This window comes from Physcomitrium patens, chromosome 6 (genome assembly GCF_059467195.1).
Source record: "Physcomitrium patens ecotype Gransden chromosome 6, ASM5946719v1, whole genome shotgun sequence".
Classification (NCBI taxonomy): domain Eukaryota; kingdom Viridiplantae; phylum Streptophyta; class Bryopsida; order Funariales; family Funariaceae; genus Physcomitrium; species Physcomitrium patens.
Genome location: NC_143415.1, coordinates 8,081,246 through 8,106,946, shown reverse-complemented (window position 1 = coordinate 8,106,946; position 25,701 = coordinate 8,081,246). Strand labels below are relative to the sequence as shown.

Sequence of the window (25,701 nt, the reverse complement as noted above, 5' to 3'; positions counted from 1 at the left end):
CTAATTGAAGCTATTTAGACATTTGGTCATGTATGGCTACAGACTCTTTCTCCTAGTAAAGTTTGATTTTCTTGTTCTATTCTATTTGGTTTTGTTTAGTTTTGTTTGGTTCTATTTTCTTTTACTGAATCTTGTCTTTCATGTTCCATTCCTTTTAGTTACTTTCAATTTTATTTTGGTGTGCTTGGTATTATGTTGTAACAAGATCTTTGTTGTTATAGATTTGATAAGGTTTTAGATCTTAGAAAATTCGATCTTCTTTTAGTATACTACCATAGGAAGATAAATTAATAAGAAAAGAAATTTTTGCTGATAGAATCAGTAACTTGAACAAAGATTGAAAGTTATACAAGTAGCATTATAAAGATTAAAAAGGGTAATGTTATAAAATAAGGCATGGTTTGATAAGCAACATTAATTGAAATCTAAAACAATTAAAAAAGGTGATTGAATTTTGGTCTATGATAGTAGCTTGGACAATTAACATAGTATTTTAAGGAAGTTTTTTAAATGATGGTTTGAACCATATGTCATAAAAATTATTCATGATAATGTAACTTATTTATTTTGAGAGCTAAATTGAATAAGGTTAAAAATACCACTTATAGAAAAATGAGTGAATATATTCAAATGAAGACATATAGAAAAAAATGTAGAAGCCTTATTAAAGACATTTATTTTTTAAGATAATAAGATGATTTTGACTTAAATGGCAAAAATGATGAAAAAAATTGGATGAAGATATGAATAATATAATTCAAATCAAATAAGATTTGAATTATTTGGTATATACTAGAAGATGCACATATTAAAGGAAGTGGATGTCATATGATAACATAACTATATAGTGGAAAAAAAATATACAAATGTTATTATAGAAGAGCCAAATAAAAAGATATGATAGAAAAATAATGATAAATTATAGAAAGATAGTAAAAACTTTAATCTTAATATTGTCTTTGGTAGAAAGGACTTCTATTTACTTTGTAGAGACATAAATGAGACAATCCAAAATAAATTAGATAAGAAATTAATATTGACATGTATAAAAAAATTAAAAATAGATTAAAGAAAAATTTGCCTCAAATTATCAAAATTTGATATGTAAAGAAGACCAATTATCAACCTATATCAAAATCAGACCCCAAGGCACAAAACCATGAATCTAAAGTGACTTTAGGATTCTTTTACAAATTAAAGAGTAAAATTTGAGAGAAAATTTGAAGAAAGATATTTGAGTATTGATTTCATATTTTTTGAATTAATATTGAGTTATTAAAGGATTTTCAAAGTTAGTGATGTACTCAGTAGATTTGAATTTTGAGAAATAAAAATAAGTTTATAAATTTTATAATTTTATGAATTTTGTAGCATGATCATGGATGAAAATTTAAAAAATTATTTTTGTACTTGTCGTAAATTTTTATGAGAAATTTAAGCTCAATCAAGTAGTTACATTAAAATATATAAGGATTTTTGTAGGTTATGGTCTTGATAATTGGAATTTAGAGGACTATTAAAGATTTCTAAGATATCTGTCAATCTGCTAGTTGGATTGAAATAAATTTTTTTTTAAAAGTAGCTACTTTGATTTCTAACAAATATAAAAAGTTTGAAATAAATTAAATCGTGAAATTAAGAAATCGTGGCTTAGAAATATCAATATGAAGGTTAGAAAAAGAAGTTGGCTGATTCTTGAATGGAAATTTTTGATTATTTTCTATTTAGTGTTTGCAATCTTCTTCAAACTTTTTGTACTTGTTTTTAACTTAGTTGTTTCGAGGTATGCAAAGTTTGAATCAAAATAAATAATTTAATCATTAATTATTGAATTTTTAATTTATTATAGGATTATTAAGCATTTTGTTTAAGACTTAGGATTTGATTATGGTTTAGGATCTTATCTAGATATGATTAGGATTTTAATAGGATTTCATTAGAATTGATCTAGGATTTATGATTTTTTTAGGATTTCATTAGGATTTGATCTAGAATTTGATTAAGATTGAATACGATTTTAATTAAGATTTTAATTAAGATTTGATTTAAATTTTATTTATGATTTATTTAGAATTTATATTTTTAGTATTTTAAAGGACTCAATAGGATTATAATTAAGATTTCAAATAGGATTTGACCTAAGGTTTGATTAAGATTTTATAGGATTTTAATCAGGATTTTAATTAATATTTGACTTAAGATTTGATTAAAATTAATTTAGATGTCAATTATGATTTTAATTAGAATTTGATTAAAATTAAATAAGATTTTAATTAGGATTTTTTAAGATTTGATAGAATTTCAATTAAGATTTTTTTAAGATTCAATAGGATTTTAATTAAAGTTTTAATTAGGATTTTATCTAAGATTTGATTAAGATTTAATAATATTTTAATTAGGATTTTAATTAAAATTTGACCTAAGATTTATTAAAGATTTATTTAAAGTTTCTTTTTAAGACTTTAAAGGATTTTTTGTTATCTCTTTAAAAAAATTATTTCTAATATTTCTTTAAGATTATTATTATTTTTTAAAAGATTTTTTTTTATTTTTTAAAGATTTTTTTTAAAAAAAATTAAAAATTAATTTACGACTTTTTTGTATTTTTTTATAACTTCTTTTAAATTTATTTTGGATTAGCTAATATTTGATTAGGATTATTAAGAATTACTTAAATTTTATTTAAGATTTTATTAGACTTGATAGGATTGCTTTTCTACTTATCTTCCATATTTAGATACCTAGTACATTTTTAAGCAAGTAATATGACAAAGAAAGATGTGATTTGTGAGGCCTTTATTAAGACCAATTACATCCATGCTGATATTTTAAATTGTAAGCACACATATAATTGATGGGACAATTCTAGTGATTGAAGAAGTCATGTTGGATGATAATAATATATGAGAACTTATAAAAGAGTCCATGGAGCTAATTTTTAAAGGCTTATCTTAGAATTTATTGCAAACAACTATAGTATTGTTAAATATATTCAATATATACAAAATATCAAACACCTTCATGAATAAGTTTTTGACATTTATGTTCACTAACATGTTATGTCAATCAAATTATATGCCTTGAATGATTAAAGAATACATAAACTTAATAATGAAGATAGAAGTACAGCAAGATACAATTTTATATTGTATATAAGGGCATATTTTCTATAAAAGAATAAACCAACATCCAAATGCATGTCTATAGTGCAATATATGATAATTTTTTCACAAATATAATTATATTAAGCAAAATATTTTGTAATATTTTTTTGTTATTCATAAGCTAAATTAAATATTTAAAGCACTATAATTTGCAAAGCTAATGAAATTTTATGTTAATAATCACACAAGAGATAAGATGATATGGTTTATAATTAACAATGAGCAATAGAAGGATATAGATAAAAGTCACAATAACTTTTTTGATATGAAGACAAACTATAGACTTGGCTTAATTAGAGATGGTGTGAATATACTTTCATTAATTCTCAAAGTATTCCATATGGCATTTATTAATATTTTTTTATTAAAAAAAAAATTGTGGTTGCTTACAAAAAAAGTTCTTTGTAGTCTTAATATAACTTATATTTAGAAAGAAAGCATCTATAGAAAATACTATTGATTTTTTTCTTGCACATATAATTCAAGATTTGAAGTGTCTTATAGAAGAGTTCCATTGGTGCATATATTTTTTACATAATATTGGTTCAAAGTGTGAAGTTTTATTTTTTTTACGTAATATTTACCTCCAAATTATAATTAATATTAGATAAAGACTAATTTTAATAATAGCTAAAAAGATTGTCCACCACTAGCTATTATTATAATAGAAAAATATATGGTAATTAATATAAGATAGAAAAAATTATCTAGAGTTAAAAAGAATTGAGGATGGTCCTAATGATCTTATATGTAATCATGGTATGAAGAAAGTCAACATATTTTATTCAACCTACAATTTTAGAAATTAAATTCTAAATTCTTATATTCATATATAAATGAAGTTGAATATGATAAAATTTACCAATAATTAGATATTGAATCATATTTAGTACATATATCCTTATATGAATATATATCTAATAAAATTTAAGTATGATTTTACACATCAAATTAATAAGCATGTAGTTATTGTTATGGAATTATATAGCTTTATTTAATATATTATGTTATGGATATCATGTAGTATAAGAAGAATTTTTCTAAGAATATTGTGAAGACTGTGCTTAGAAATAAAGATACTTTGATTATTAGAAAGAACTTATAAATAAAATATTTATTTTTATATTTGTAATTATGATTAATTAGACTTAATAGAAAGAGGTTGTTTATATTGGATATTCTATTCGCATTATCAAATGTCAAGAAGAAATTTTTTGAGGTTGTGCACTTGATCAAGTTGGCAAAGGCATAAATATCTAATTTATACATGAGAATTTTAGGTATGAAGTTGTCAAGGTTGAAGTCTCACAACTGCCACATCTTCTTTGTATAGATATTGCTAGTGTATATTTAAAATATTAAAGATGAAACAATTATTAGTGTTTTCATGAAAATGAGTAGAATATTTTAGAAGATTATTACAAAATTTGTAGATGTATATTAAAAGATGGAAGTGTATTTGAATGTGGCCATGACCTTGGCAACTCTTGAAAAAAAAATGCAACCATGTTATTTTAATATAATAGCTTATCTTACTTGCCATCTTAATGAATAATTATAAAATTTGTGGTCTTACCTATATATTATAGATATATCCTTTAAAAAATACATGAAAGCTCTGAAAGATCACATAAAAAATTTATCATGGCTAAAAAGATCAATTACACAAGACTACCAAGTCAAAAAAAACTCTAAGATTTATTATTGAGTATATAGCACAATACAATGCTACAATAAGGCTTGTGTAGGATAGTAATAAAGATTATAAATTAATTGATGAAATAAAATTGGAAGAGAAAAGATGACCAAATTAAATGTTTATATAATTGAAGTCATGAATATATAATTTTATGTGCAATAATACAAGGTAGTTAAAAGAATATTAAATGTGAGTTTTAATTTTAATATGTCATTGTTTTGGGACATATATATATTTTAGATTTTATATTTGAGAATTATCAACATAAATATGATGTATTATGTGATGAGATTATATAACATGGATAGTTCTAATAGTAATATAATAATATAAATGCTTAGAAATCCATATAACTAAGATGTATTAGAAAGTTTAAAAATATGATTTTTATTTATACATTATTATCAATCATTTTAGAAGAATGCATGTGTTTTGGTATATGGCTTTGTCAAACTTAAGGATGTGATACTTAAAAGATCATATAGTATGTAAGACTAAAAAAGAATAATGGTAGGAATAGAATATTGTGTAGGACTTGTAACAAAAATTTAATTTGATTTGATTTAATTTAATTATTTTAAAATTTTATTGCAATCATTCTAAAAATTATATTGAAAACCTCAATGAAGCACAATGAGATTTAGGCAATATCATCCTAAACAAAGAGGAAAACAATTAGTTTCTTTTTTTATGCAATTGACGGCTCTTTTATTATTATTAAAATAGTTTCAAAATGGCATCAAAAAAGTAGTAGATGATCATGAAGACATTGATATGGATGCGTATAATTTATCAAAACCTACTTATGCAAAAGTCACTACATATTGTAACATATATGCTTTTAAATACTACTTTTATGTAACAAGTGCCAAAGTACCTTTAAAGATAACTAATGCTTGCATGGTTGCGATACTTGGATAACCATGTTGGTTGAGTTTTTGTGACAAGAACTATATTATGGCTACTATGGAGTACCTTAAAAATATCCAAGAGATTTTAAAAGTAAAGCATCATATAGTATTTGTTATTCTCTTTATGTATTTTTTGATTAAAGTAAATTATAGGAAAAAAAAAATTCTATTATATAAAAAGATATGTAAAACTTCACATTGGCCAACTTTTGATCAATGATCATGTTTGGTCCAAAGGCTCTTGTTTTACTTATACATATAAGTCAAGTATTTTATTGCAACACTAGTGAGTTTCTAAGCTAAAAAGTAGTTTTAAAAACCATGATTTGTTTCAAAAAGGTACAATAAATGTGACTCTTAGTATAATTCGTAGATTGTTTAATATGGCCAAAGATAGAGATTACAAATGACTTCATTTTACTAAAGTAGTCCCTACAGATGTAAAGCCACAAATTCTTTATGGTAGGATACTTTGCAAAGAAAAATCTTTTATTGAAGTGATACCAAAAGACATTTTTTAGACATTTAATAAGAATTTCACAAATCAGGCACTTCATTGTTGGATTTAGACAAGGAGGATTTTCGTTAAATTAATTTGTTAGAATTGTTATTATTCAAATATAATTGGATATAAAATATAATAAATAATAAAAATACAATCTTTACTTGTGGTTTTTATCTTCTATTTTGTATGGATCAATATTATATAGTTGAATACATTAATAGAAAATAAAATTTGCTTGCATGTAAAAATCTCTGGAACAATATTAGGCAACAAACATTCTCCAACATTCAAGGTAAAAGATAGAATAAAATTATTAAAAATATCATTTTATTTTTTATTTGGAATAAAAATAAAAATAAAATAAAATATAACTTCTTTTGATGTTATTAGAATCTTCTACATATAAAATAATAAAAATATATATATCATCAATATAAAATATATAAAATTATTAAAATAAATCCAAAAAATAAGATTTTGATTTTTTTTAATTCTAATACTATTGAAATTAATGCAATTATATTATCATTATTAATAAAAAAAACTTCAAAATAAAATATATTGCAAAAAAACAATTTTGATATAGGTACCAACAAACATTTGTAAAAAAAAAACTTCAATTTGGATCCTTATTTTTAATAGAATCTTGAAGTTTTTTAAAATATAAAAATCCAAGCTATTAATTTTTTTTTATAAAATTGGTTATTAGATTTTTAAAAAATAATATATAGATATGTATTAAACACATTATATAATATTAAATAAACCTCTAAAATATTTTAGAACATTCTCTAAAATTTTAGATTCTTTTATTATTTTTTAAAAGTTTCTAAGAATCTTCTATAGTATTTTAGAAGCTTCTTAAATTATATTTTTAAAATCACCAATGAAATTCTATAAAAGATTTTTTTAAAATTGCAAAAGATTCTAAAAGTCTTAGAACTTCCTCTAAAAAACTTGCATAAAACCTGGTTCATATAGCATAAATAAGAAGGTAATATAAGAAGCACCTCAATCTCACAATTTCAAGTTTTAGAACAATCCATATATTTCTTTGGTTCTATTCTTCAATAAATCTTGTTTGTGATTATATATATATATATATATATATATATATTAAAAATATTAATTTATTTTTTTATTTTTTTATTTCCATACGTACATTTATTTCTTAAAATTTTTATATTTTAAATCTAAATATTCAATAATATTTTACTGTGGAGTGGAGCTTCCAAGGGAGCGACGAAAGGAGAGAGATGAACGTAGTAGTGGTCGTAGGGAGAATCTATCACCTTGGTCACTGCCCTGCCCTACCCTGCCCTTCTGCCCTGCCCTCCTGCCCTCACTTGAGTGAGGGAGAGAGAGAGGAGGGGGAGGTTGCGCGTTCTGTGTGAGCCTCGAGGATGCACGCTTGTCGCATCACTCGGACAGCGATGGTGGTTTGCTCAATTGCACATGTTCCCACCTCATAGCTGAGCCCATCACATCTCACAATTTCGGCAATTTTTGTATTCTTCTCCCCCCTGCCTGGCTGGCTGGTGGGATTTTTGGGGTCCCTGGCCCAGGGTGTGGCCGAGTAATCGTAGTAGGTGGGTGTGTGAGAAGGGGATCTTAGAAAATTAGGCGACGAGGGCAGGAATTGCCGTGCCATTTCGAGGATTGAGGTCTCCATGGAGGACATCGAGGATATGATCGGGGATTTCGGTGGTGCGCCGCTGGGACTGCACTTACCCAAGACCGATTCCACGTCCGGCTCGGGTCGTCGCAACGGCACCAATGCTGTGACCATCAAGCCGCGGCGTAGAATTTCGGCGCATTCGGGCGGCGTGCGGGATGCTGCATCGAACTCATTAACGTGTGTGGACACCGCCGGCGAGACGACGTCCGCTCCGGATAAAGTGCCCGGAACGGAGGTGAGTGCCGCCCTTCGTTTTTGTGAGATTAGGAGTTGCTTTCAGATACGGAAACGGAATTGTTGTGATAGTTTTGCTAGAATCATCTTTTTGGAGCTCCTGATCTGTACAGACTTGTCATGCGCTGGTAGATGCTCGAAATTTGACCTTGCCCACGCGAGAGAGCTGCGATAGACTCTGGTTGGGGCTTAGGGTTTCTCCATGCCATTCCCTGCATAATGTAGACGATTGATGTGGGGTTTAGTGAATAGGATGCAGATGGCGTATTAGATTCCAAATTGAGAGAATTGATGATCATTTCTTAATGTTGTGAGCACGGTTTCATATTCAGTCAGCAGACGTTGTTGAATTTTTCTTGGTGATTTTAAATTTTTCAAAATGAACTTCTTTTAATTTTTATTTTAATCTTCGTACCTTGGGTTTTTTGGTATATACTTGTTCTGATTCAAGAAAGAAAGCATTGATAGTGTTGTTCTGGTTGCAATGCAGACAGTCTACTTGAAAACTTTTGGCTGTTCACACAATCAGGTGCGCTTTTCGGCATTGATTTTAAAATTACAGAAGCATCCTTATTATTGTTTATTCTGATTTTTGCAACTGTCAAAACCCTAAACCCTTCAAGATTCTCACAACATTATATTAGCATTATAAAAACAGTTGCATGCATACGGCAATATGCAATTGCGAAGGGAAAGGAGAGGGGATGGGTATGTTTAGTTACATTAAAGGGAAAATACGAAGCAAGGGGTTAGAAACCACATAGAAGTTCGATCCCAGAATCGAGTGAAAGCACATCTTTGTCTTAATATTCAATGTGCGGTACTGAAGTGCTTGGTGTGAACCTGTTGCAAAAAGCATTACCATTATGCTTGGTGTGAACTTGTTCACTTTGATTTTCCAAAAAGCGTTCCGTGAAGCCTAATCGCCAGCAATTTTCTTACCTGTGTTTAACGAGAGGAATTTTGAGGTTGTTTAAGTGACTTGGTCTTGAATTCAATCAACCGCAGCTGGAATTGACACTATCATCCGTTAATATTTGATATTACAATGTGATGGTGGCGATTCTCGTAATAGGTGGTTATATTTTTGTGATAGAAGAATACGTCATCAGACCTTTGTTAGATTAAGGAACTTGCATTTAGCCACCGGGATATGGTTCGACGTGGACTTGAGCTGTATTTACTTATACTGTGCACAATGTTTGTGGAACAGAGTGACAGCGAGTACATGGCTGGGCAGTTGTCAGATTATGGATATAGTGTCACGGATGCTCCCGACGGTGCTGACCTGTGGCTTATCAACACGTAGGAATTCTCACATGACGCACTTTGTTTCATTTCGTAACTCTTGTTATGAGTTGGATTTTTGGAGTGTAAAGAATATTATACTTAATCTTCGTTTTCAATGCTTAGCTGCACGGTCAAGAACCCAAGTCAATCAGCTATGGAGAACCTCATTCGCAAAGGTAAAGACGCCGGGAAACCACTTGTAGTAGCGGGCTGTGTTCCTCAAGGTGACAAAAACCTGAAAGACCTAGAAGGAGTCAGTGTGGTGGGGGTTCAACAAATTGATAGAGTTGTTGAAGTTGTAGAAGAGACACTCAAGGGCCATGAGGTTCGACTACTTCGACGCAGTTCTCTCCCTTCTCTTGATCTTCCCAAAGTATGTGAAAACTTTCCACCAATTAAAACCTCTGTCGGTGATTTTAAACTCAATCACAAAGTCCCATGTTTGTACGAAAGTATGCTTTTTCTTGAATCGTTTCTGGTTCTTTTCTCGAAGTTCTTGCAGCGGCAATTAGCGTCTTTGTTCCCATTATTTGGACATCACGTTCACATCCTCTATGTATTTAAGTGAGGTGAGGACGAGTGGTACTGTTATGCTTTTTGTAATCGTCACGGCACAACTTTCGGAATTCTATGTATAGCCGTCTAAAATTGGTTATTTTCTGTTGTGGGGGGTGCTTACAGGTTAGAAAGAATAAGTTTGTGGAGATAGTGCCTATCAACGTGGGTTGTCTCGGTGCATGTACTTACTGTAAGACCAAGCATGCACGTGGACATCTTGGGAGCTATCCTTTGGCATCGTTGGTATTCTTTTCGTCCCTCAACAGAAATCTTTAATTTATGTGGGTTGGGCGATCTGAGGAGTCCTGTTGCATAGTGTACCTCATTTTCTCATGAGTCGTGCCTCAACTTGTCTGACATAGTTTGTAAATGTACTGACTACCCAAACATTTCTTCTTGGTTCGGGTTTGGTGAAGGTGGATAGGGTGAAGGGAGTGGTTGCCGAAGGTGTGAAGGAGATATGGCTCAGTAGTGAAGATACTGGCGCTTATGGTGCCTCCTTTATCCTCTTCTTTACAATAATGTTTCTGGGTTGCAGTGTTGGAAATTTATGTATGTACTGTCTTGTTGTTTGCCTTTTGCACATAATTCAATGCATTTTACTTATTTGTGATGCAGGAATAGATTTGGGAACGGATTTGCCAACACTTCTCAATGCATTGGTGGATGTTCTTCCTAAAGACCGTAGCTGCATGCTGCGGATTGGCATGACTAATCCACCTTACATTTTGAAACATCTTGAGAGCATTGCTGCCATTTTGAATCATCCATGCGTTTACTCATTCCTTCATGTCCCTGTGCAGTCTGGCAGTGACAATGTCTTGTGTGTAAGCTTTCTGAGACCTCAACTATCTCCTGCATTAGTCGAAAATTTGACGTCATCTTAGCATGTTTTTGTCCTCATGAACAACAGTACCTACAGAATCCGAAAGGATTATATGCTACGCTTGCAGTAAACTTGCCAGTTTCTTGGGATATACAAAGTGAACGACTCAATTGTTTTAAGGCCTTATTAACATACCTATTATATGTGAAAGCAGGCAATGAATCGAGAATACACAGTTAGTGATTTCAAGAAAGTAGCAGACACTTTGCTGCGTCTTGTGCCAGACTTGCACCTCGCAACTGACATCATATGTGGATTTCCTGGTAATGTCACCATTTTCACTCGAATGAATCTGCACGTATCACTTCCTTTCTGCTAAAGAAAGACTATGACTTCTGTTTGTATCTTCTAATTTTCATTAACTTTTCCATGAGCTGAGAAATTCAATTTCTCATTTTTCTGCTTAATACAAGGGCCATACATTGGTAGACATTAAGTGGGATTCGATCAAGTATTTTATCGTATTCCTAATGTTCCATTGTAAAATGTTGCAGGAGAAACTTCTGAGGACTTTGAAGCTACAATGGCATTAGTAAAAGAATATAAATTTTCTCAATTGCATATATCTCAGTTCTATCCTCGCCCAGGTATGTTATTATTTCTGCTTCAAATTCTTTTGCTTATATCGAAGCAGTTAAACTTAAGTGATTACTTATAATATTTCGTCCAAGCAATGGCAACTGTCAATGGTTTTGCATCTTGGATTTGTTGGTGAGATTGTACTATACTCTGAAGATCCAGAAACACACCTTCGATTATGCATCTTGTGATGCTATGTTCAGGTACCCCAGCTGCAAGGATGAAACGAGTTCCTACGGCAGAAGTAAAGAAGAGGAGTCGTGAACTCACTACACTCTTTGAATCCTTCAACCCTTATTCAGGGATGGAGGGCAAAGAGCAAAGAGTGTGGGTGACTGATGTAGCTTCTGACGGGGTTCATCTTGTAAGCCCCTTCTCTTTTTCTTTTTTAATTGTTTTTGAGTTTTTATTTAGTTTTTATTTTTTATTTTATTTTATTTTATTTTATTTTCCCGCTTCTCGGTGGTTTAGAACTAATACTATATAATTCCAACTTGCTGAATAGCTTGTGTAATCCTTCTGTTAGTCAATACAAACTTCGAAGCTGATTTGGTGCTCTAATCTCAGGTTGGGCATAACAAATCCTATGTCCAAGTTCTACTACCTGAGGCAGAAGGACTTATGGGCAGCAGCGTTGATGTAAAGATCATCTCTGTGAATAGGTGGTCAGTTATGGGTGAGGTCCTTAAGCCTGCCAAACCCATCAAGCAAAAGAGAACATATTCCTTGTCCTCCTTGCTCAGAGCCAGTAGCATGCCGGTGAAGCCGACAACTGCGAAGAGAGAGGTGAAACCTGCAATTGTGGAGAGAGCGTGCGCATCGGGAGATGAGCCTTGTTCTTGCTCATCGATTGCCAAGGATAGCCCAAAATTTGAAGGAAGAAGTGAGGTTACCGACTCTTGTGCTTGTGGCACTGAAAGTTGTTCAAGCAACCAGAAAGATGATAAAGAGGACGCGTACAACATCTTTGCTGAGGTTTGCAGTTTGTTTGATAAAAATGGCATCAAGTTGGACAGTTTGGAACGTAATCGGTCCCTTGAGAAGCACAAAGCAAAGTTTATACTTGGTGAGGATGATGGTGGAACAGTCGACATAATTCAGGATACAGAAACTGTGAGGTCAGCGAGGTTTGATTGGTTGCTCATAACAGGGCTGGTTTTTGGGCTAACTGGAATCCTTTCGGGTCTTTTTTACATGGGGCTCTCTAGTGGTAGCTAGGTCTCTCATTATGAAAGCAGGATGTAGCGGTTCATTCAAGCTTAAATAGTTCATTGAATGATGTCTCTCAGGACTGTGTTTAGGATGCAAGGTGATACAAGTTATGTAGGATGGATTGGACATTTTGAACAATGACATATAGCTCATGTCAGCATAGAATTATTTCACCAAAGATGACACTCCCCACAGTTTTGCATTGGCAATTGGATTCTTTGACGGAAAGAATAGATCGTGTCGATTTTTTCTGTGGAGAACTTGTATTCTTCAAGGATAGTCCTGAAAGTGAGTGACCAGAATTCTGATATTCCAATTAGTGGATCCTGAACAGAAAAGAAATAATCGTACTTCAACTTTTTAGTCTTCAATTCATTTGAGTTGGTGTCATTGCTCTTAAACTTCGTGTACTCCAATTCTTTGAGTTATCTGCTGTGAAAACAACGTTTAAAGATTGCCTGTTGCTGTTGGTCTTGAAGCTAATTCGTGATTTCTTTTCATTGGAGTTGACTACAGAAGAATTGATACTTACTGGTTCAAGCTGCTATTTGGCCACTTCACTTCTTAATCCTATTGTATCATTTTCCACAGCCTACATGACAGACATTGTTGTGTACGCTGTGCACATTGTGATCAGTGGGTGACGCCCGCCAGTCAACCACGAACGAGGGGTGAATCTTAAATCTGACATTGATTTTCCGCCTCACTCATGCGCAACTTCACTCTTATACTTTAAATAAAACTTCGTATGCACACAATCCGTTACGCTTCAATAATTACCCTGGGGTCCAACAAAGAATCTGATAATTTGCCGCTTTCAAAAGCAAAAAAGTTAGTACATTTCATGAAAAGATACCCATCGAACTCCATCGACAAGTCACTCTTCAGTCCTGTTTCGTTCCCGAATGCAACATCAGGAATCCGACGAGCTCGTGCCTGTGGCTCCCCACTCAAGTCCACCTGAGGGACCCGCCACACATACAAGAGCGTCTCACTTTCTTGTCTTCGACGCTTGCGTCACAATAATGTGGATCTTCGTCCAGTTGCAAATTGCATGATGAATTATCTGACCCGACTGTGGCATTGAGAATCTGGACGACTCTGGCATTGTGAATCTTGAGTCTACGGTGCTGAGGTGGGAGCGTGACGTTAAAGGGGCTCGGAGATCATGTCGAGCTTAAGAACACACCGCCAATGAGCCGTTGGTGACCATTACTTGTTTGTTATCATATTAGTCGCCATCGCCTCAGGGGAAGGATTCGATATCTCTGCGAATCAGGGAAAACGTATCTTGACTTTTCCCAACTCGGTTCTTTATAAAACGGTATTTTTATCTGTTTCTGAGCTCCGACGTGCACCCATTTCCATCGCTGGTGCGTAGATTTCGACATTGATACAATTTTGCACACAAATGAAGTGTGGGATGTGTTCGGTGATTGTCGAAGACGAGTCACTGACTGGTAACGGAAAGAGAATGCAAATCCCGAGCGCAGTGATATCTCTTGACTCTCGATAATTACGAGGAGGAATCTAATGAATCTCGTCAATATGTGGTGGCGACAACGACGACGAGGTAGAAGCACGTATTCCCCGCAGCGAAAAAGCACAATTACCTATTGAAATTAGGGCTAAAACTCTTGAAGGGTAATGACACTCTCGTAATCTACCCTTTGCTGTCTTTTCCGGAATAATTGAATATTGTCCATGAAAAGTGTGATAGATTTTGAACATAATACTTTTTTTGATTAGTCGTGGTACAACTATATTATCATCTATTTTTTAATACTTCGATGAATATTATTTACTTATTATTAGTAATATCAAAGCCCTGAAAAAGAAGACGCCTCACAAAACTACGAACAAAAAACAAATTATAGATTTTGTTGTGCTTTTTTCTTATCATAAAGCCCAAGAAAACATAGTGTAAATCAGGTAAGCTTTGCGTGTTTAAGTGAGATTTATAAAGTAAGATTTTGAGTACAACGCCAATCGTAACTAGAATAGTGTACTATTGCGTATTCCTCCTTTTATCAAGAATGATGTCTTTGTCAGTCAGTTTATTTTTAAACTTACAGATGGTTAATTTGGAATAATAATAAATGCGCACGATGCTTTCAAACAACATTGCGCTCAGGAAGACGTTTCCGCTTAATTTTCCTCAATAAGTTCTTATTAATGACCTCGATAATACAATCCTTTGTGTGAGAAGAATTGGACTAACCTTCTGATTGAAATTTGAGAAGGTAGAGGTTGTACACAACGAGGGAAGAAAATTATTGAGTGGTACAACCCTAACGTATGCAGAGAAGAGTCTACCCTGACATCTCCGCTTAAGATGTAGAATGCAGTGACGGTTTGATTGGTGAGGACTGATTTCCGGGGAGTTCTTGGATTTTCGAGGCAAATCCTTACGCAATCGGCGACGCATTAAGAAGTTCCCGTGTGATGTGGAATCCAAGCAAACTTTACATAGTGTATCTGAGCTCCTTAATTGCTCTTCAAGCGAGTTGCCGCTTTGATTTTGCTACTGCAACATGAGGCTTTTGTAATCGAATAGCACCTTTGCGGTCACAGAAACTGCATATGTGTATATATATATATATATTTTGTATATACTATTTTTCATTGATGGTGCGCTATTTCACCTTAAACCGCAATGATGACTTCCTCGATTGCATTAGCGAGAAAGAAACGAAACAGCACACAGCTTGATCTGTGAAGTTGTCTGCTATCACGGGAAACACCTTCACGCGGTCTGTTGCGAGCCATTTTGAAACCGAAAATGCGCTGGTTTGAACTTAGCCTACATTGAATCACATCGCACTAAAGTTGCCCTTCGGCCCTCGGCTGTATACTTCATGCCTTTTTCGACATCTTTCAGATAATCTGAAGAGGTGTATTCCCTGCCGTCGCTTGTATACTAATGGTTTTACTTTTCATCGTCCTAGACCACTTCCTTTCTGTCTCCCTCTTTACTCTTTCGGTACTTGTCCCCATCATATCTACAATTTCATTGCTATCAAATTTTTTATCCATTGCGCGATTTCCTTCGCAACTTTTGCTAACTACTGGAGCTCAGAGCACATAAATCGGTACCGTTCCTCACATCATACAACATGGTTCACACAAAGATTGGATTACATTCGGTATAGTTTCGAAAGGTGCATGTGAGATATGATTTATTATACATTGCAAGAAATCCACGTACATCGTCATTGACCTTTCGTTGACCTTAACAAGTATTTTAGAATGAGAAGTTTGTGTTACAGTGCTTTACTCACGACTACAACTGAAGGCAACAATTTCCCACGCTTCGAACATCCTCCTCCCTTTATGTAAATATTCAACTTCCATGGGCACCATAGCCTCACCTCATAAATGGAATTTTCCAGAAGGTCCCAGTTCCTCCAGCTGTTCTAAAAAGTTTAATGCAATGGTGCCCTTTACGACTACAACAAATATCTTTTCAGCCCAGTAATACGGTTTAGTTAAACAAACCTTGTTTAATGAGCGTACTAGTGAGGCAACAGAATGCAATTAGTAAGACTAGCAAACGAAAAAGAGGGGGGGGGGAAGATAACTTGGAACCTGTCGCATTGTTTTGTAATCCACCGCGCGGTAGCGCAGCTTTTTTCAAACTATTTGTTTCAGCCCCGCTCTTCTTCCTCGTGTCTGCTTCCCCTCCTCCCTGTGCAATCTTACTTCTGCCCAGTAGCGCTTCTCTTCGCGCCGCCAGTGTTTTTTTTTTTTTTTCTTCTTCTCTTTTCTTTTTTGTTGTCCTTCAATTTGCGCGAGTAGCAATGTCAGGCGTTGAGGACGGCAGCAAAATGGCCAACAATCAGACCAATACTCAGGATCAGGAGGAGAAGAAGCCGCTCGACGGTGCGGGGCAGCATATCAACCTCAAAGTTAAAGGACAGGTCGGTTTCGGTTGGTAGTGACGAGAAAGATGGTATTCAAAACGTGTGTAAAGTTTTTGTGTGAGAGGACTGGGGTTAGTGGTTGAGCTTTGGTGACGCCGAGTTTAATTTGGGAGTGGTTTGGGCATTTTCGTCGATAAGGTGTTAGGGTTTGTTGCATTCTTTTCTCTGTAAAGACGTAGGGTTTTAATGAATTTGCATGGATTTTCATGGAGACGCGTTTGCTTGTACTTCATGGAGGTAGCGGTAGGATCTGAAATGTTGCTTTATTTTATTTTTTTCCCCTGGTGTTTCTTTGACGTTTTAGTTCTCGGCAGTGCGTCTTTCTATGTGGTTTTCCGAGGACAATGCTCGTAAATGTGCAGCCATGCTATTTGTTATGACTGTAGATCTTTCTCTCCTCTTTGGTTTTAGTTCTTGGGAAAGCGTTTTAAAAGAAGTGAATGAATAGAAAGGGTTACACCCTAGAGGGTCGGTTTCCAGTAGTTTAAATGCAACCGGACTCAATACTCGGGGTTTTAGTAAGGGCTGTGTTGCCCACTTGATTTTAAGTATCTGGCCTTGTTTGTTGTTAGAATACCGCTGTACTTTGGGTATCTCTTTAGTCGAAAAAGTTTCTGCTCAGTTTACGCAGGTTGTGTTCCGTTCATATTTTTCGTCGTGGTGTGTCGACGTAAGCACGAGATGACGATTGGCAGCATTCTAATTTATAGATCAACACCGTATTAATTTGGCAGCGTTGGTTGTCATGATGTAGGATGGAGGAGAGGTGTTCTTCCGGATTAAGAGCACTGCAACGCTTCGGAAGCTGATGAACGCGTACTGTGATCGCCAATCTGTGGATCCCTCATCTATTGCGTTTCTTTTCGATGGCAGACGCCTTCGAGCTGATCAGACCCCTGCGGAGGTATGCATTTCAAGTTACTGTATATTTATCTTGTTCTCAGTAGTAGAATTTTAGCATCCCGTGGCTTTGTTTTTCTGTCGAGATGGACGGTTCACTTGATTCAACTTTCTCGATTTACTCACTTACCTGTCTAATTTTGTTTCCAAATGTTTTGTGTTTTAACATAAGAATTTTCCACGTTGATGTGACAGCTTGAAATGGAAGATGGAGATGAGATCGATGCCATGCTTCATCAAACTGGTGGAAATGCTTGCTGACTTGAATGCCGATGCAGGAGTTCGAACATCGTGTACAATATAGGGGAGTGATTTTTCATCAATTCATAAATGTTTTTCCAACGTAAAGCACAGCTGTCACTCCTAATGGTCTTGTCTCACGAATTACCTCATGGGTGTTGTTTACCGATCAGTTTTACTCCTGCTACTGGAGTGAAAAAACGTTGGTTCGTCGAAACGTAGAACCGTCTTGTCATTGTTTGGAGTATGTTGAGCGATAGATGCGGGGCAGAGATCTTCTTCACTGGCCATCTGGTTAGTTTGTGCGAGTTTCGCTCATTAGTAAATCCGCAACACTGCACTCTACATGTTAGCTCTAGCAGGTGTGCTAGACTTCGTTTACCTTGATCTAGAACAAAACTTTGATGGTAATTCTATATGTTCTCGCTTGTCTTGCATTAGCGTTCATGTTGTCTACATTCCAGATGTTCCTGTCTCGTGGTGGATGATCTTGTTGAGGCTGTTGTCGATAATAAATAACGTCGCCATGCTTCCAGTTATCTTAATTAGACTTTTATATGAAGCCCTGCAGTGGGCCGTATATTTCAACGTGACATTGTAGTGGGTATGTTCATGCAGAGTGTGTGCAGAGTAAGAAGTATGGAATGATGAGACATAGGGCAGAGTATGTTGAAAGTTATCTGAGAATGCCACTATCTCATCAAAGCGGTCACTGTCCAAATCTTCTCCTGTCGTCGCGTCATTTGCCTGTACTCTTGCTGTCACTTTTCTCAGTGCTCCATATTTTGGTTCGTCTAGTGTCCCGTTCATTACCCTCCATCTTATCACAAATGTCTGCTAGTGAGACGAGGATATTCTTGTATAACCATCAAGGTCTTGCTTGGAACTTTGATGGTTTAGAAGACTCATCACCAAAAAGGAACCCACCATGTCATGCGAACCCTGTTCCACACTATCCTTCATGTCTTGTAAGATTCATGTGCCGTACTTTGTCCCAAGGCCATGTATGATATGTTTTGCCTCATGTAGCATGGCAGTAATATATCTGCATGCTGGTAGAGTTCATAATCTCTTGAAGTTGAGCTTCTATCTAGTCATTATTTACTTCCATTCAAGACCACGTGTTTTTTTAAATTGAATTTACATCCAGAATTAACACTCTTTTTCTTGCAGAAATATGGTATTGAAAGGAATCAACTTCAAATTAGAAATAATTGGACTTAATACTTAATATCAATTCTATTAGAGTGCAAAGCAATAGTGCACATTTTAATTAATGATGAATTAGGATTGGCTTACTAAATAAACTCTCGATGTTAATTTGAGACAATATACATATATTTATAATTTATTCTTTTTGAGATGTAGCAAGAAGAGTGTATAATTTTGTTAACCAAAGAAATTGTTGCTCTTGATCCTTTACACTGAATTCTACAGAATCAAAGTTTAAATTAATTTATTGCAACCAGTAAACAGAATAATGTATAAGATTTTTACCATTTATAGCATATAAAAAATATAAATTTGATTGTGTAAAAAAATATTGAATATGTCATAATTATCTTGTTAAAAGGTTCTTGTAAGATTCTTTTTTATTTTTGTATTGAAAGTTATCAAATGGCACTAATTTATTATACAAGCTTTATGTTTTTAGTATTACTTCTAATATATTACTCTACATCTACAATAATTTTACAATATTTTTAAAAATATCCATTTCTTTAATCTTAAAATATAAATAAAAAAAATTACACATCTAAATATTTTTCAATAATTTTAAAAGATAGCTATAAAATCCTTACATAAGCAAAGTTACCTTATGAACTTACAAATATGTAGAAACTATCCACAAATGCGTCCCAATACCAATCATATAATTGTTTAACTTCTTACACATGATCATAGTGATTCACAAGAGTAAAACAATAGAGCTATTTATTTTGAAATACTTTTTACAAAAGTTGCAATCTTTGAATTTCTTTTATTTTGCTCCTTCTTTTTGATCCAAGAATACTTAAAAAGTTTACAAATATTCTATATATATATATATATATATATATAGGATATTCCTAATACCAACTCACGTTTTGCTACCACCACAATTTGCCATTCACCATATGTCATTATAGGTTTTGCTATTTCCACCACAATCTTATACTTATTATATTTTAAATTATTTTTTTATTATAATTAAATATATCTTTTATATAATTTGAAAAGAAAAAAAAATAGTGTCAATTTTTGTTATTGCCACCACAACTTTTTACTTGGTTTTTAAGTTTTTTCTTTTTTCTTTTTTTTTTTCTTTTCTTCTTCTTCCAATCAAAAATCATGTTCAATCAAATGGTTTAAAAGATATTGAATAAAGAAAATTTTATTAGTTCAAAAGGTATTGAACAAAGGTAGCATGTAGTGAATAGGGGATTATAATAGCAGTAGAAAAAAATTGTGGTGGTATTAGCACTACCAAATAAATGAATTAAAAAAAATATATCTATATCTATATATATATATATATATATATATTAGAAATATCAATAATTTTTAAAATTAAACTTATATATATATATATATATATAGAAACTTGTTAAAGTTATACTCCAATTTTGTTAAAGCTACACCTCCTTGTTCATGTTATGATTAATTCAGACTTTTGTTACACTATCACATGCAATGTACTCATGACTAATGAACTAGATCATTATCCTCACGAGTGCAGAAGACAACCTTGTCCAGACTGCCCAAGACTCTCCTCTGCGCAAGACTCTCCTCATGAGTGTAGAGGGTAGTTCCATCTTTTACTTCTATATCCGACCTCATTCCTTTTAAAGTTGGTTGGTTCAGCTACCATGATGCTATTTGCATCATACATATCTAATGGGTCAAAGATGGGCCTTAAATCCAAATTCCATTTTGATGCTTGAGAATGTCAAAAACCTCTTAATTGCTCACTTCTTATCTACAATGATGCCCTTAGATTTGTAAATACTTTGCAAATGGCTCTATCACAATTAGAGCTTCCTTTGAAAAGCATTGTCCTTTCTTAAAATTTAAAGTATTTTATTTTGATGAAAAGAATTTATTTGTATAAATATAGGTAGTATTTTTTTCCAACTTCTTCACAATTGGCCATACTTATGGACTAGGCATCACGAGGACTTTCATTCCAAACAACCCAACAAATACAATTAATTACTTAGATGGCATTTGTGTAGGGACCAAAACATATATAAAATAAGCTTAGTTTGAGAAATATTTTCTTGAACTTAAATAAAGAGTTTGTTGATTGTGAAAAAAATAAATTAAATCTCACCCAATTCAGATCCTCTAAACTTTTTGTAAGTTCAAATGGCTTTTCTATGGAATTTTTACATGGTTTATGCTAGCAATGTTGTATTGTCATTGTATGGCTGAATTAATATATCAAATTCATTGTCATGTTGCATATTTTGTAGATTTTTTAGAGGCTAAATGTTTTTGTTTTGTTTTGTCTTATTTTTTTGATATTTGTAAAAAATAATAATTTGCAAGAGAATTATGTAAATGCCTAATAAAGCAATCAAAGTCTAAAAGGAAGGAATTTGAGATTGTACTCTTATTTGGTTGGCACTAGTCTTAATGCATTGCAGGCCATGGATATAATTACAATGGAAGATAATTGACTACCATGGTGCTATAATACTATAGCTGACCATAGAGTTTTATTGCTAATTTTTCTATATTTCTTCCTAGTTTGTCTTTTATAAATAAGTAACCATGTCCTACTATGCATAACAATAGTTTTTAAGCTTAATTAGAAAAATGATTGCATGAACTGCTATACTTCTTTAAACAAAAAAAAAAAAAAAAAATACATAGTTATTTGTACTTACTGTCTAGTGCTAGATCTCCAACTTTGGCAAGCATCAAGACATTGCTACACCTCATGTGATACAATTCCTCTATAAGAACTTATGATTAAGTTATTTCAATCTTTTTTCAACCTCTTAATAGAGATACCATGTGCTTGTTTACATGCACTTGATTTGAATGTATAACAACTTTTTAAAGGCTTTGAAAAGTTAGGGTTATTTTTTATTAACTTTGGAATTTAAGAAATTCAAAGAGTTGATACTTTGGATAATTATGTAAAATTTATACATGATCTATGGATGAAATTTTGTGATTAAGTGGTTATTATTATGCATAATTTTTATTACAAATTATGGGCTTGATTTAATAGTTTGTTCAAAGTTTATTGAAGCTCAAACATATTGAGATCTTGGAAATTGGAATTTAGAGGATTAGTGAGGATTTCTAAGATAACTATCAATTTGTTACTTGGATTAAATAAAATTTTGAGCACAAATAATAAATTTGACTTTTAATTATTGTAAAAAGTTTGAAATCTATTGAATAATAAAATTTAAAGATTTTGGCTATAGAATATTAGCATCAAGGTTAAAAAAAGAGGCTAACCAAACTCAAGCGGATTTTAGGAATTATTTTCTATTTAATAAGTTTTATCTTCTTCAAATATTTTATGTTTGTTTTTTTACTTAATTATAAAAAAATATGCAAATTTTGAGTTGAAATCAATAATTCAATCATTAGTTTTAGAATTTGATTAGAATTTAATTAGAATTTGGTTAGAATTTTATTAAGATTTTATTAGGGCTTAATCTAGAATTTGATTAGAATTCATTAGGATTTCATTAGATTTTGATTTAAGATTTGATTAGGATTCATTAAGGTTTTACTAATATTTGACTTAAATTTGCTTAAGATTTATTAGAGTTTAATAATGGTTTGATCAAGGATTTGATTAGGATTCTTTAGGATTTTATTATACTTCTTATAGGATTTAGAATTTGATTATAATTTAATTAGGTTTAATCAAGGTTTAATTAAGGTTTATTTATAATTTACTTAAATTTTTATTTTTAGTATTTCATTAAAATTATTATTATTTCTAAAAAATATTAGTTTTATATTTTTTTAGGATTTTTTTTAAAATTATTTTTGAAATTAATTTATCACTTCTTTATGTTTCTTTTGCAACTTCTTTTAATTTTTTTTAGATTGACTAAAATTTGGTTAAAGTTATTAAAGTTTTTTTAGAATTTATTTAAATTTTTATTAGTTTTAATAGGATTTTGTTGTTATATTTCTACTTATCTTCTACAACCATGTGCTTAATGCATTTTTAAGCAAGAATACACATAACACAACAATGGAATCCCTCTTATATTAATAAAGAATGATGATCCACATCATCTATATTAAGCCATATTCATAAGATTGAATTAATCATTATATGAATTCTTATATATATATATATATATATATATATATATGAGAATGTTCAATAGACCTATGATTTTATGAAATCAATCCATCTTTAATGAAGAATATGGTAATCATGATGAATGTGGTTGCTTTTCATTGGTTGCAAATTCAAAAGTGGAAAAATGAATCTAGAGATTTTTTTTATTTTTATTATGGTTAAATGTTAAAGATATAAATTTCAAAGAAAAAAAATCTCAATACACTCTTAAGTCACTCAAAAAGACTAGAAAATCAGTGAACAATGATAAAGAAAGATGTAGCAATGTTCTACAAAACTTCCACCACATGTTGACTTTGTAAGACATACATCTTAACTTGCAAGGCAAGTTTTCAATATGAGCGCCACATAGTTAGTTTGTTTTACAAGCTATCAACATGTGTGATATGTGATTTACTTGTTGACCAAGTTTCTAGCCTATTAATCAACTACAAACATATTTAAAATCAAAACCATGTCTATGAAGTTTCTAGGAAGCTTTTCTAGAAGATATTTTGAAATTAATCTACTTTTACTTACTTCTACCTAATCATATAGATAATTATTGGAATAAATATGAATATCAATGATATTATTCTTCTTTTTAGAAAAAAGTTCTATAAGAGAATCCATCATCTTTCTTGGAACTTGTTATTTTTCATCTTAGTTTTTATGGATGTTATCAACGAAAAGTTTCAACCCTCTTTGCAGCATTTGCAAGATTATTTTTTTGCTCCCATATGCATTTACTAATATCATATTTGTACCAATAAACAAAATATTCTAACCTATTTTAGTGTTGCCTTGAATCTAAGACTTTTTTCACATCAAAATTTTGATTATTTTTCACTTCTATAAAAGAAGGTGGTATTTGTCTTCTTCTCGAGATATTTACTATCTTATATGGCTCAAGAAGAGACATATAGAATATGGAATGAATCTTTGCAGACTCCAATAGATGTAATCAATAACCAACATGATTGATTTTTTCACAAGTAGGAAAAGGTCCAAGCCTACAATAGTTTAATTTATCACAAAGGCGAGGAGTCTTGATATTGTAATAAAATAACTATATCTTATCATCCATATTAAATTGTGGTTGTTCCTTGCAATATGCATCTATATTGGTCTTTCGTCATTCTTAAGCTTCTTTTAATTATACCTTCATTGTTATATGTAGTTTTAACAAATAATTTGTCAAATCTTTTTTCATAAAATTATTAATTTTTTAAAAGTTAAAATTATTTAATTATAGATGATAATTATAATTAAAAAAGATATTTTTTGAATAAAAAAATATATAAAATTATTATATACAAACTTTATCAATGGCAAAAAAATTATCCAATCATCTTAATAATAGTTGATGGTATATCTCAAATACTTCTCTTGAACTTAATTCACTCGTTTCATTTGCCCTTCAATTTGAAGATAAAAGGCCAAAGGAAATTTTATATCCACCTTTAAAATCTTGAAAATGATTTTTTTAAAACTTGATACAAATTATATCCCTCTATTTGATATAATATCCTTTGACAATCTATGATAGCAATAGATGTTGGCAAAGAAAAGCTTAGCTATTTCTTTAATTAAAATAGATTTTGTATATGATACAAAATGTGTAATTTTGGTGAAGAAATTTATATTGAAGAAAAGAAGTCTAAAAGCTACAAACACTTAGCATCATGAAGATTTGCACACAAAGAGAAGTGTGGAGTAAGATGTCTCTTACTTCCAACACCCTTTACTTATAGGTAGAGTTTACATCCAAAGTACATGGACTTTATATAGTGACATCTTCATCCTTCCAACTAAACCTAAATTCATCTTATCTTAGTTGCCGCATTAAAATCCTAGCGACCACTATAGTAACTTCTTTTAATTCTTTGCTACCTTTTGACTATTAGTAATTTATTATGATTAATCTTCATGTGGTGATAACTAAGTAGGAGCTTGCTGATCTTCAACACTTTTACTTTGTTAATTTTCAAAAGGCTTTCAATCCTAATTTCTTTATCAACTCGTAATGTTTATCCTTTACTAATGCCTTTGTAAGCACATCAGCAACTATGTCATTTGTAGTACAATACTTCATATCTATTATTCCATCTTTAATCTTCTCTCATATGAAATGATGTTGAATATCAATGTGCTTGGTCCTTCAATGGTATTTTGGATTCTTGAAAAATATAGGACATCCTTGATTATCATACATAATTAGAGTTGCTTTTAATTGTACTAGTCCAATGTCTTCTAAGAGTTACCTTACCTAACATGCCTCCATTGCACAATGACTTGCAACCATGTACCATACCTCCATCATTGATCTTGCAATCATAGGTTATCTTGTGTAATTCCATGAAATAGCTCCCAGTCCAATGAAGAAGACATATCCCATTGTGGATCTTCTATCATTTGTATCTCTTTTTAATACTAAATACCTATTTATAACTAATATTAGATCATTTTACTGGAAGAGGTGTCAACTCCCATGTACCATTGTCTATAAGAGATTGGTACTTTTCTTCTATAGCCTTCTCCTTTTTGATTGCATCTTGGGATTTTAATGCATCATTAAAGATAATGCATCAACAAGAAGAGTAATATTTGCATGTTC

The 25,701-nt window shown here is 31.9% G+C and overlaps 2 protein-coding genes across 2 annotated transcripts; both read left to right on the top strand.

Annotated features, from left to right (window-relative positions):
* The first annotated feature begins 7,613 nt into the window (after positions 1-7,613).
* On the top strand, positions 7,614-13,091 carry LOC112284034 (uncharacterized). Its single transcript, XM_024523525.3, has 11 exons — positions 7,614-8,192; positions 8,682-8,720; positions 9,405-9,496; positions 9,605-9,854; positions 10,163-10,282; positions 10,456-10,531; positions 10,658-10,866; positions 11,080-11,188; positions 11,420-11,512; positions 11,708-11,868; positions 12,072-13,091. Exons 1-11 carry the CDS (start codon positions 7,950-7,952, stop codon positions 12,720-12,722), a joined length of 2,043 nt encoding a protein of 680 aa, XP_024379293.1. The 5' UTR covers positions 7,614-7,949; the 3' UTR covers positions 12,723-13,091.
* Positions 13,092-16,333: 3,242 nt separating this feature from the next.
* Positions 16,334-18,216, top strand: LOC112283073 (small ubiquitin-related modifier 1). Its single transcript, XM_024521347.3, has 3 exons — positions 16,334-16,636; positions 17,394-17,543; positions 17,735-18,216. Exons 1-3 carry the CDS (start codon positions 16,517-16,519, stop codon positions 17,798-17,800), a joined length of 336 nt encoding a protein of 111 aa, XP_024377115.1. The 5' UTR covers positions 16,334-16,516; the 3' UTR covers positions 17,801-18,216.
* Positions 18,217-25,701: the final 7,485 nt, after the last annotated feature.

Excerpts from the sequence above, each read along its gene's own strand:
- LOC112284034 (XM_024523525.3), top strand. The coding sequence starts at position 7,950 with ATGGAGGACATCGAGGATATGATCGGGGATTTCGGTGGTGCGCCGCTG. Across the intron at positions 10,283-10,455 it reads GCTATCCTTTGGCATCGTTG|GTGGATAGGGTGAAGGGAGT; the intron begins GTATTCTTTTCG and ends GGTTTGGTGAAG. Across the intron at positions 11,189-11,419 it reads CATCATATGTGGATTTCCTG|GAGAAACTTCTGAGGACTTT; the intron begins GTAATGTCACCA and ends AAAATGTTGCAG.
- LOC112283073 (XM_024521347.3), top strand. The coding sequence starts at position 16,517 with ATGTCAGGCGTTGAGGACGGCAGCAAAATGGCCAACAATCAGACCAAT. Across the intron at positions 16,637-17,393 it reads ACCTCAAAGTTAAAGGACAG|GATGGAGGAGAGGTGTTCTT; the intron begins GTCGGTTTCGGT and ends GTCATGATGTAG. Across the intron at positions 17,544-17,734 it reads CTGATCAGACCCCTGCGGAG|CTTGAAATGGAAGATGGAGA; the intron begins GTATGCATTTCA and ends TTGATGTGACAG.